At 41.8% G+C, this 12,824-nt stretch overlaps 1 protein-coding gene across 4 annotated transcripts in view; it reads right to left on the minus strand.

The window, feature by feature from the left end:
* ATP6V1A (ATPase H+ transporting V1 subunit A) overlaps positions 1 to 12,824 on the minus strand; it is a 28,607-nt gene that overhangs the window by 12,821 nt on the left and 2,962 nt on the right. For 3 of the 4 annotated variants that reach the window (NM_001389289.2, NM_001389290.2, XM_040654720.2), the window contains exons 2-4: positions 4,332 to 4,426; positions 2,101 to 2,229; positions 366 to 580 (exon numbers count right to left, since the gene is read on the minus strand). In NM_001389289.2, coding sequence (NP_001376218.1) covers positions 366 to 580; positions 2,101 to 2,229; positions 4,332 to 4,413 — 426 coding nt within the window. In that variant the 5' untranslated portion in view covers positions 4,414 to 4,426. Of the gene's footprint in view, positions 1 to 365; positions 581 to 2,100; positions 2,230 to 4,331; positions 4,427 to 7,054; positions 7,219 to 12,824 lie in introns of those variants that run through there. The other variant, XM_015294470.4, reaches the window with a different exon arrangement.

The raw sequence follows: 12,824 nt of genomic DNA on the forward strand, positions 1-12,824 counted from the left end.
AAGAAGATGCCAAGGGCTAAAGCTATGATTTTTTTTCTAGCTCTAGAACTATCTTTGTATTTTGTTGTTATTCATTTTGCCAAGGTAACACCTGTTCCTGCTAGTGGAACTGCACTAGGCACTGAATTCTTTATGGCACTGCAAACACGATAGAACTTTAAAAGTTTGTCATATGCAGCAACACAGTGAGTCACATGGACTAAGTTTTGGTGATCCCTGTCTAGTTCTCACTGTCATATATCCTTAAAACACCCTAGCACCTCTTTTCATGAGCTTGTTTGTTTGTAACCACAGTTCCTAGCAGTCACAGCGTTGGTGCTCTGAGAAGGAAGGAGAGAGGGGAAGACAGGCTCAGCAGGACTTACCCGCAAGTTTTTAGAAGGTGTGAAGTCCCATTTGACATCTCGGCTCAAAGCTGACACATTGACACCTCTAGGGATATAGATACTTTTGGTCAGGGTGCTGATGTCTGACAGCGGCCTCTGGATACCATCAAAAATAGCTCCCATAATGCCAGGCCCCAGTTCCACTGAGAGGGGTTTGCCAGTACGGAGAACAGGATCTCCTACGGATACACCAGCTAAAGATTTGCTGAGGAAAAGTTCATCCAGAGAAATGACAGGGTAGAGGGCATCACACTCACATCATCATACCCTTACAGCACCTTTCTGACTTCAATGCGACAGTTTTGTTAATATATTACATATCATCATTTGAGAAGCATGTAGACATTATACTAAACTCCAGCTGAAACTGCCAAAGCAATGAAGTTGTTCATCCCCTGGAGAGGTAAAGCAGAGAGTATATCTTCTGAGTGATAATCATTAGTTCAAGTCAACTATATGCATAAATTTCTTGCTGTACAAGACAGCATGATGGCAAAACATCAAGCATTTCTTAAACCTTCAAACATATTTTCTAGGTTTATTGTTAACATCAGACAGTGGCACGAAAAGATGTAATTTTTGTTTTGCTTTATAGTTTGCTAAAAACACACGTCACAACAGTTTTAACGTTGAGGTTTGCAGAGTTTTTTTGACAGGAGTCTAATTGTAAAGAAAGTTTGTCATAGACGAGCATCTCCCTTCTCTCCAATATTGAGTTGTCCCTCTTAGGCACCACCTGAGCTCTGAAGATGCTCAATGGGCCTCTCTGCAAAGGGCCAGTAGTTTAGCAGAAGGCCCTGTAAGAATATAGGAGACACTCTAAAAGCTTATGTATGACTCAGAGAGAGATTAAATGCAAGTTGTATTCAGAAAGCTCTTGCTATCCTCTCATTAGGAATCTAAGAGTAAACTGTACTTAAGTTCTGGACATGTTCAATGTATTGATGGAAGGCTGCTAAATATAACAATGAAGAGCCAAATAAAATTTCAAGTTAATAGGTACAGATACAGCCCAGGGACCAGTTTACCATTCAGCTCCCCAAAATAAAACACTGGGAGCCAGAACAGGCTTCTTCCTAACATGTACGTGTAGGCAAAAATCAACTCTTAAGTTCAGAAGAATATGAGGGAGGAAAAAAAAAAGCTACCTTTAAGTTTAATGAATTGCTCTTACATTCTTTTATATACTTTCAACAGAAAATACACTTTACACTGACTAGATTTTAAATACATGCTGTCCATCTCTCATTTGGATGAAGATTCTGCAATCACAATGTAGAAACAAAAAAGGAATATATCGTATCTGTTAGAAGTCTGTCAAGAAGAAGGAATCCTGCTTACTTTACATTACCTACAGAAGCATTCCACAGAGCTTTCAAAAGTAAAGAAAAAAATACAACATACTGCTTGGTAGTTTTGCCATTCATAGTTGACATCTGTCAACTTTCTTATCAAGGAGCTGTAATATTTCAATGCAAGTGTACCTAAACACACTGCTTGGTTTCCAGGTAAAATAACAAAGAAGTTTCCTACTTACATAGCCAAGCAATATAAGGTTTACCTCAAAAATAACAGAATTTACAAAAGATGTACAGAACAGGTGCTGAATGTTGGCACTGGAAGTAACAACTGCTGGTCCCCGTCAGTTTTGGTCATCTTTACCATAACCACCGCCATGTTCTGCCTGGTCCAAAGGGATCAGTGGAAAGGATACATGTTTCTTCATACACCTGGACAGTTGCCAAATCACCTTCCAGTCGGATAATTTCCCCCACCAGTTCACTGTGGCCTACTCGTACCAACTCGTACATAGCAGCACCTGCCATGTTGCAAGCAGTGACCACTGTAGAAGACAGACACACGTAGATGAATATGCGTTCCTGTAGCTAAACACATTTTCTGAGCAGAAGCTACTAAAATCTGGACAGCATAAGACTAACATTCACTCAGATAGGGAGTACATTTCGGATTTAACACAGGGGTAATTTGGCTGCCACAAGTCCTGCTATTTTCAGGATATTTTATGATTTGCCATCGGTATTCCACAGCGCAACATCATGCAGTGCACTGGGAGTTAAAGAGTTAATGCTGCAGCTCCAGCCTCGGAAGAGAAGAGTGTACTACAGCTCCCAGAAGAATTCATTATTCCATTTCCGTTTTCCATTCAGAGGGAAAGACCAAACTGACTGGGAGTCATGAGACTCTTCTCTCCCTTTTCTGCTCATCTCTGCAGCGTATGCTCCCTAGCCACCTTGCTTACAGCATTAGAGTAAGGCCTTTGGTTTCAGACACTCTCACATTTATTTGACTTATTAGCTTCAATTCCAGTTATACTGCATTATATTGTGCTATCTCACATTCTGCCATTGTATTTACTAAATTAAGTTTTCTCCCTTAGCTCATTGCTGCCATTTTGCTTTTAGGCCCATCTCCCTACCCCTTCCCTATCCCCACTCCCTCAACATGGGTCCCCCCTCCTCATTTATCACAGTACTATGCCGAACTGGGCTGGAAGGATAACATTAGTTTAAAAGCTAAAAGAAAAAGCTTCCCTATACATTTCATGCTGATCCTTTATGCTCATAAGAGTACATCATCAGAACGTGCCAGTACACACAGAAAATTCCCACTAATTCCTCTGTCACGTCCTGATGGATGGCAAACGTTAAGGACTTTAATGATACAGAGGCCTCTGCAGACATTTGACTGAATTAAAACATACAAGAAAATGGCAAAAGTGCACCCAATACATCATAGTTACAGAAAGGTATAACTGGAGACCGGCATCTTCCAGTTGCTTATAAACTTTTGTTTATCTTCATAGTATTTGATGCTAACATAAAGTACCAGTGAACTGATCAACTCAAGGTATTTCCTAAAGGCAACAAGTATATTTATATCTAAAGTGGTAGACATCTATAGAGGTCTTAAGGAAATGCTATTTTGGTGTATTATTTTGTATAAAAGTAATGAATGACTTAAATGTCTTAAGTTAAACTTCTACAGATGAAGATTACAACACGTTTTGAGCTTGAAGCCTTATACCACTTTGACTTAAACATCAGCAGGTTATATGTAGACTGCTACTTACATGAGGTGGTGTTGCTTTAGAAGGAAACTTATCGTGTTCTTTGTATTATATCATCCATTTTGCATAAAGGTTTCATGTCTTTACCAAAAAAAAGTTGTATTTCCTACATCTTGAGAAAGTTCTATCAGTTTTACATTGTTTTCGATCATCACTTCTGCAGTTAAGAAACTGGCTTGGAACTTTAGGTAGCCTCCAGCCAAGGTAGCTTCTTGTTCATCATAGAATCCCTATGAAAAAGATGTATGCTCTTCTTCTGTTCTCACATTGCCATGCTTTCCTACATCTCATGAAGAGAATGTCAGAGGGAGAGGAAAAGCCAGTACAGTCTGCATTTAAGCTGATAAAACAGGAGGAGCAGTCCTCCTCCCATATGCACTACCATCCTCCTTGACCTTTGCAACAATCCTTCAGCCAATGGTACAGTAACACAGAACAGCCTGACACTGGCAGAGGACCATGTATTGCAGAGAGCAAAGGTTCAAACAGGATTTCAATGAGAACAGACCAAGCATCACACATCCTCACTGAGAAGCCTAATGCAGATTCCTGACCAAGTGGCTTTATCTCAACCAGAATGCTTGCAATTTTTTTTTTTACATTACTATTCCTCAATCTGCTTACTGTTCTTTATATCTTTTAATAAAACTGATCAGCATTAATACCTCATTAGTAAATATTTTAATCTTTCATAAGTCTTTCATATAGGGCAGCAATCATTTTAAAATAAGCCCAAAAAACCCTGCCTACAACTTATCATACTTACATACATACATGTTCACTTATCCAACTGAACGTCAGGACTAATAATACATTAGATGAAACAGAACTTATGATTTCCCTTACAAAATACCTACCAGGTCCTGAGACTCCATGGACATAGCCAACAAAAGCTTCTCTGTCCTCATCACGGATTTTTGGTAGCTTGGAGAAGTCCATTTTGCCTGTTCAACTATACAGAAGGAAAAAGAGAGAAAAAGTCATTTCTAAAGAATACACACGTAGTTCATTCCTCCTCTCCTGCCTTCTGCTCTTCTCCTTTCATTAGAAACAACACTGAAGAATTCTGAACTAACGTAGCCTGCAACACCTTAACCACTCGGATCTTAAAGCTATGTAATGTTGAAAAATAACTTGTTTAAGCAAACAAGAACTAACATCCCTGCTAGCTGGAACACTGGTTGGAACATTACTCCCTAATATGCTCCACAGAACAGTTACTCTCCAGAAACACCCTAACACTACCAGTCTACCTTCAAGTCAAATAACAGGCTATTTAAACAATGGAGAACATCTTCTGCCTTCTACATCTCACCTAGGGTCCTTCAAAATATGGAGATTTTCAGGATCCTGAGTGATTCATAGGCAACTGCACATAGAACAGTACACTGCTGCTTAACAGCCACCATTCTCTAAAAAGCAATACTACAAAGGGAATTTCCACAATTACTACTTTTGCCACCTCAAATTGATGGATCAGCATTTAAACAGGAAGCACATATTTTAATATCACACGCACTCAAAACTGCTCTACGTGTCTCACAGTTAGCGAGAGGTAACGTGCAGTCTTTAAGTGAAACCTGTAGAACGTCAGAGAAGAATAACAGCTAAAAAACTCAACTCACAGCAGTTAAACAATAGGCTGATATCTCCTGACAGATACTGAATGGAAAAGCTGAACAATCGTCACAGAAAAAGCTGTTCAGAAACCTCACGGATCTGTGTTAGCCCAGTAATTGGCAGCTGGGCTGTCCTGCTTCTGGTGCAGATAAGAGTATGTAAGGGTTTTGTCAGCCCTTATCATGCTTTGTGTTACCTTGGAAACGAGTTAGAGAGCGGTAAGGCAAATGTCTATCCACTCCCACTTTATTGGCACATTTATCATACCGTGCTGGTGGAAGACACAGTGTGGTAGCCCCTGCATACAACATGCTCTGCATACCAACAGGGCCTATCTATCTATGCCATTCAACAACACAAACCTTGTGTAACACAGCTTCCATTGACTCATTTCCCAGCGGCTACCCCAACAGTTGACCGTGACTCAGTTGCTATCAGCCTGGTGTGGAACTGGTAAGCTGGAGCTCAAAGCCTCCAAGTCCGGTATCTGTTAGATCCCCCCTTTATCCTTTAAGCTGCCTCCTGTTTAGGCCTAGAAGAAGATGCTCATTTCATTGCTTATTTTTCATAATCCCCTTCTGATGAGTGCCAGAGGGAGGGCCTCACAAAACAGTCAGTAGTTCCTGAGCAACTGGTAAGAGCTCATTCTGATTGGACTAACATCAACTGTCCCCTCTTGCACTGAAAAATGCAGCTAGTCCTTGAATCCACCCAAACACATAACGTGAAACAACCCCTGGAGTCCTACTGCTAAACCTCCTAGAGGAGTATAAACAAGAAGGTGCTAGACACAACTCACTAAGTGAATTAATGGCACTGTTTGCCAGCCATATGGCAAAGGGTCTCAAAGGAAAGACTCAAACTACCAAAGCAAACAAAAGCAGGCAGAGCACTGGCCAGTTTCAAGTTAAATTAACATTTCTTCATACCCAAGTCAAAGCCTGAAGGTCAGTTAAAGTAAGGAATTCTTCCTCACCTTTGCTCCATCCCCTGTGCACAATCCAGACAGGATAAAAACACCATCACTCGCCCAGCCAAGCTGACTCCTTCTCTAAGGGGCTACACATCTTTTAACCTTGAGTACAAATAAAGAAATGCTACTCTGTTTGTCTCTGGACAGTCTTCTTGTGCTTGCATGTCAGCATTACAGATGTTTGTTTTAGATGAAAAATTCACAGAAAGCAGAAATGTTGTCTCACGTACTTTACTGTTACACATCTGCCTCGTTGGCACTCAGAACAGAATTCCCTAAAGCATGTTGGGATTTGCTAAGCATTGCTTTGTGTGTGTGTGTGTACGAACCCACACACCACAGCAGCTAGCCATTTTGAAAGCCAACTGGTTCTTACAGCCCTTTAAGGGCCTCTCACCAACACAGGATATGCAATGCACTCTAACAAAGTCCACTAGTGTACAAACACAGGGTATTAGCCCAATTTTAATTCCCATTTTATAAGCAAAGAAGCATCTAGCATCCTGTAATACTTACAAATAGGAATCTCCCTCGTCTCAAACTGTTCAACTACTAGTTTAAGACATGCTTTTAAGCTCTAACATGGTCGTCATCTCCCTAATAGTGCCAGACACTGAAACATTACTTCCTTCAGAAACATCTCAGACTGAAAGATGATTTATTAAAGTAATACCACAGTCATCATTAAAAAAAAAAGAAAGAAATGACAGCAATCCTAGATTTCTATCCTGATTTCTCCCCAGCACAGTAATTCGGCTACATGGTAACCCCCAATGGAAGTATCCTGCTCTCAATGCTGGAGAAACCTGCTTTCTGCTACAGTTTTAGGTTTGCTTCAATCATTTGATGGGTCCCCCGAGGTTACCCGATGATCCGCCTTACCACAAAGATCTCTTCAAATGAAGCTTCTGGTGAGATTTTTAGGAGCCTCCTTGCAGCACTTAAGAAAATCCACGACTGTTTAATAACATAAACACAGATTCTTACCTTGTTTTGTAAAATCGGGAGGGACAAAAATCCCCGCAAATGAAGCAAAGCCAGAATTCAGCAGTTAAGCAGCACCACTTCCCAAATAATTGTCCTTCTAATGCCCCCGTGCACAGGGATGAGAAAGCCTGCTGCAGAGGGGAAAGAAATTTCTGACACACAGCAGAGGCACAACCACCTGACTTGATGAGTCATCAGTCTCTCTCCCACCAGCACCAGGGAATGCCGCAATAGCAAACCAAGCAACCTAAAGCCCGGCACATCTCCCATCTATGCCCTCCTTGTGGCACAGTAGCAGATGTAATACACTAAAAGAAGCACTCGCCATTCGTAGTAAGGACCTCCTACAAAGCCAGTGACCTCGGTGTCCCAAGTGCTGCATGTTAATACATGAAAAATCCTTGAGAGACGCATGCTTGCTGCTGGAATCAGTTTGCCTATCAGTGCTCTGGTGTAATATATCTGTGCCAGCGAACACTGTTCCCCAACAGCTTCACAGACAACGGTTTAACAACAGGCTGCATAGGCAGGAGCCAAAGGCGCTGCAATTCTAATTGCTTGAGTATTCAGAATAGCTATTGATTCTCAACAAAATAATCTCGTCAGGGCTTCCTGCTGTAACAGACAACCCCTCCGCCTTGTTGGCAGAAGCATTGGTGTGCAACTCCCAACACCTTATTTATGCAGACTGATGCTACACCTTTTGTGACAGCCATTAGCACCTGCTGCCACAGGCTGGTGGGCACTGATGTTGTCCTGTGCAAAAGACAAGCAGCTGCACGTTCTCTCCTCCCGGGAAGCTGCACAATCCCAAGAGCTCCCTGCAGCCATCACAGGTCCATCTTATAGGTTCTAGGATAAGCGACACATCAAATTGCTACAAAAGCCTAAATAACAGCAGTCAAAGCTGAATTAAATAGCACAAGACAACTGGGACAGGGGAGGTTTAGGTTAGATATTAGGAAGAAGTTTTTCCACGCAGAGGGTGGTGACGTACTGGGACAGGTTGCCCAAGGAGGCTGTGGATGCCCCATCCCTGGAGGCATTCAAGGCCAGGCTGGATGTGACTCTGGGCAGCCTGGTTTGATGGTTGGTGACCCTGCACATAGCAGGGGGGTTGCAACTCAACGATCATCGTGGTCCTTTCCAACCCAGGCCATTCTATGATAAGACTAGCAATTCGGAGACAGAAGCATTATGTTGGAGTAAGCCAACAACCTCAGCTGGCCCAAATGGCACATAGAGCTGCACTTGAGGCAAGTTTTAGAACCATGGCTGCCAACACTTGCTGTGCTATCCTGCACAGCTTTTGGTACAGGATGTAAATCCCGCTATCCGAATGTATGAGGAAGTGTTGCATGAATCCCATAAATAATATGGTAATCATCAACACAGATTTACCGTAAGTTGGACAGTTTATACTTCCCCTTGTAACAGATGATATTTTTTAAGAGGAAGTATTAAAAAAAATACAGTGCCTAAGGGTACTAGACAAATGCAGAAGTTAGGCAGCATTTTGAGGGCCTAAGCTATTTTCTCAGAAGGAACAGCACGCCCAGAACTCCAGCACAGGTGCCTTGGAACAGATGACAAATAGTATCATCAGGACATTCACTCCTTCAAAGTACACAGTTGTAATTTTACCATAGCAGAGAAAATTACTCCAGATTTCTCAGTCACTGACTGAATTTCTGGGGTTGAAGGGCACCACAATCTATGAAAATCATGCAGGTTTTACCACCTATGCTCAGCAATGGGCCTTACTTTTCTCTCTATAAAAGGCATGATAGAGTCAAGATAGTAACTGTACCAACCTCTTAGCTCACCTACATGCTATGGATCCACCTGCAGCCACGCAAGGCAAGGCAATTTATCCTTCATGTAACTTTCTCTTCTTGGGTGCTATAAAGCCACTTCCCCTCACACGAGGCTTGCTACTTAACATATGTACAGGTACATTCAGGTGCATTCAAGATGGAAAGAGGCTGCCACCACCAGCATGCTACAATTGTCCTGAAGTCTAACGCCTTCAGGAAAGTCAATGCTGCGCAACATGGTAATCCAGGATGCCCATCAGAAGTTCCTACTACTTTCTCAAACACATAGGGACTTACACGCCAATACATACAAGCTTCATACTTCAAGCAAATGTCATACCTTGCAAATTAGCCAAATATACATCAAGTACATTATTTTTTATAACTAATAGGTATATAAAGCATAACAGATTCTCACCAGCTACAAAATGCAGCTGTGAAACCTACCCAAGCAAGCACCATTCAAGCATCCACGCTTTCAGCAGAAGCTTGGAAGATTCCACAGAATCAGAGAATTGCAGGACTTGGAAAGGACCTCAAGAGAGCATCAAGTCCAACCCCTCTGCTAAAGCAGGTTCCCTACAATAGGTAGCACAGATAGGCATCCAGATGGTTCTTGAATAGCTCCATAGAAGGAGACTGCACAACCTCTCCGGGCAACCTGTGCCAGTGCTCTGTCAGCCTTACTGGAAAGAAATTCTCCCACAGATTTGTATGGGACTTCCTATGTTCAAGTTTTAGGCCATTACTCCTTGTACTTTTGCTAATACTGGCTTCGTCCATTTGCCTCCCAGCTCCCTTCAGATATTTATGAACATTAATCAGATACCCACTCAGTGTTCTTTTCCCCAGGCTAAACAGACCCAGGTTACTCAGAAATTCACTAATACAGGAGATGCTCCAGGTCCTTTATCATCTCTGTGGCTCTCCACTGGACTCCTTCTAGGGGATCCTTGTTTAAGTGGGGAACCCATTTCTTCAATTAGCCCAAAAAAGGACTAGAAAAAAGTTGTTTGAACTTGATCAAGAAGTTAGCAGCAGCAATAACTCCACACAGAAAGGCAGGCAAGTCTTTCGCCCCGTAACTGTTGTGACCCACTGAAGATCTGACCAGCTTCGTAGATTACCAGCCTTCTGACTTCAAATGAATTGGTCACGCAATACCTAGAATTGGTAAGGATCCTTGTTTTATCAATTAAAATACTCCTGTTTTGAGAGAAGCCCCTCTGTCCATCTGAATAGCTCATCATCTGACTGGTTAAAAGCCGCAGTGTCCCATAACAGCTTTCTAACACTGATTCTTATCTCCCAGCCCAGAAGGCTTCTCCAGAAGAGCTTCTGAAGTTGAAATGGCTGAGCCTCCCCTTCTTTCTAGTTGTTACACTGCTTCAAAACTTTCCAAGTGTGAACAATTTGACATTCCTTTCAGACTGTAAAGCCTCCTGCCCCTTCTTTGACTTGATAAGCTTTCACACAAAAGAAAGATCTAATGCAACAGGGACCCAGACTGTAACAGAGAATATTAATACTTATTTCTGAGTCCTACAGTGAATCATACCATAGAATCATAGAATGGTCTGGGTTGAAAAGGACCACAACGATCATCAAGTTTCAACCCCCCTGCTATGTGCAGGGTCGCCAACCACCAGACCAGGCTGCCCAGAGCCACATCCAGCCTGGCCTTGAATGCCTCCCCAAGGGATGGGGCATCCACAACCTCCTTGGGCAACCTGTTCCAGTGTGGCACCACCCTCTGAGTGCAAAACTTCCTCCTAATATCTAACCTAAGCCTCCCTTGTCCCAGTTTAAAACCATTCCCTCTTGTCCTATCACTATCCACCCTCGTAAACAACCGTTCTCCCTCCTATTTATACGCTCCCTTCAAGTACTGGAAGGCTGCAATGAGGTCTCCCCGGAGCCTTCTCTTCTCCAAGCTAAACAAGCCCAGTTCCCTCAACCTTTCCTCACAGGAGAGGTGCTCCAGCCCTCTGATCATCTTAGTGACCTCTTTTCTTATCCTGATCCTGTCAACTGCAATGACTGAGTTCTCTAGCCATCTGCTCTGCACAATGCTTAATCATTTCCCCTAGATGAGCTATAGTTTCATTAACCTCACTAACACTACTGCAAAGCCGAAGCATCTACCCTTACTTTTACTAAACAAAACAGTCACACTGCATTTAGATACATTTGGTCTTGTTACTTGAAATATTCCTTGCTACTCTAACCTTTAAGATTACAAACATCAAAATGAGATGAATGCAAAGCTGTAAGCAATTACAGAAGCTTCACTGCAGCTCAGTAGAGTAACTTCTGAATGGTCAAAGATTCTTAGTTTATGGAACAAAGTGTACAGTCTCACAAAGCAACTATCGCTGGGCTTACAGTTGGGGTCAGCTTTACATGCAGAAAAGTGTTAGCAAATTGGGCTTGTTAAAACATATCTGCTCACCTGAGCCTCACCACTACCTAACCTCTCATCTCTCATCCCTAAATGTAATAGCCAAAATGCTGATCCTAACTTCACAGTAAGCATTTCATCACTGATGACAGCTCTGAAAGTTAAATGTAAAGTAGGGATATTATGGAATCTTCATTTTATTATGTGAAGTATTTGACAAACTAGCTAGCTTGAAGAGCTGAGCCAGGAATGATTTTGTATGAAAGACTTTAAGAAAGATCCAATACACCTAGCAGATAGAAGTACACTTTTATAGCACTTCGGTATAATGAAACACCTGGCTGGAATCACAACACACATAGGCACGGGATTCCAGCAAAAGGAAATTAAATTGAGGTTGACTTTTCCTGTAATGGAAAAGTTCATTTTTATACTTAAAGGCAAGCTAAGCCACATTTGGAGATTTTATGTTCAATTACCTGAAGGATTTACATTTCTTCAGACTAGCCAGAGCCCCTCCAATGTAAACTATGTATTGCAGCAGCTGTCTGAATATCTATTAGTTGATTCAGGTTTATCCCACGATAACAAAACCTCCAAGATCTCGTGGAGCTAGAGAAAATTCAGAGCTAACAGAGAAAATAAGAGAACCAACTTTTAAAGTAAATGCTGCTTATCGATGTTATCTGCATTTAGCCAGGAAATATCATTTTAGTCTTCCTGAAGAGCTGCTTGCTAAGGTAGTGCCTTCACAGTAAGAAAGGGAATAATGATATAATGATGAGAAGGGGCAGATGTTCGTCTCATTAATTGAGCTTTTTGGAAGAAGCATTTGCTAGATTTTTTATATATATATATATATATATATAAAATTATTCAGGTCCTTAAAGGAAACCTGCACACTTGAAAGTTTTTGTCCAATTGTAATAAACTACTTTAACAAAGGAACAGTTCTCTGCCTACAAAACTAATACCTTTATTTATAACCTTTCCATCCCCCCTCAGACTTAACCATCACAACCACAGAGAACTGTGGTACATGTTTAAGGCACAGAATGCTGGCCAGTATCAGAGATATACAGACTACCTACCTTTTATGCAGACTTAAACAATAGCAGCAACTCACTCAAGCAAGCCAGCAGAGCTTACAGCATGTTAAAGATGCGGAACAGTGAGTGGAGCACTGCATCTTCACAGTGCAGATTTCTGCAATTTCCTTGGGATGCAGGCACTCAGGAAGAGATAGCTGAACTAAATGGTTCCCTGGAACTCACCAGTGCACCACAATTTCAACTAGGCCTCAAGAACCTGCATAGCATGCGTGATCTTCAGCTGGTTAACAAGGTCAAAAAATTTCATATCATAGAGATGCCTTCCAGGAACACAGCTGTCCTTTAAGAGCTTGCATCTGCAACAAGGGTACTTCCAGCATAAGTTCACTTAATAGCTTAGAAAGAAAAATCCCAGTTGTTAACAGATGTAGAATGGCCTTCAAGACTGTTCTTCTCACGAATGTAAAAAAGCACATGGTAATGCAGAAAGCCGTGTTACA

The sequence above is a fragment of the Gallus gallus genome, chromosome 1 (genome assembly GCF_016699485.2).
Source record: "Gallus gallus isolate bGalGal1 chromosome 1, bGalGal1.mat.broiler.GRCg7b, whole genome shotgun sequence".
NCBI classification, from domain to species: domain Eukaryota; kingdom Metazoa; phylum Chordata; class Aves; order Galliformes; family Phasianidae; genus Gallus; species Gallus gallus.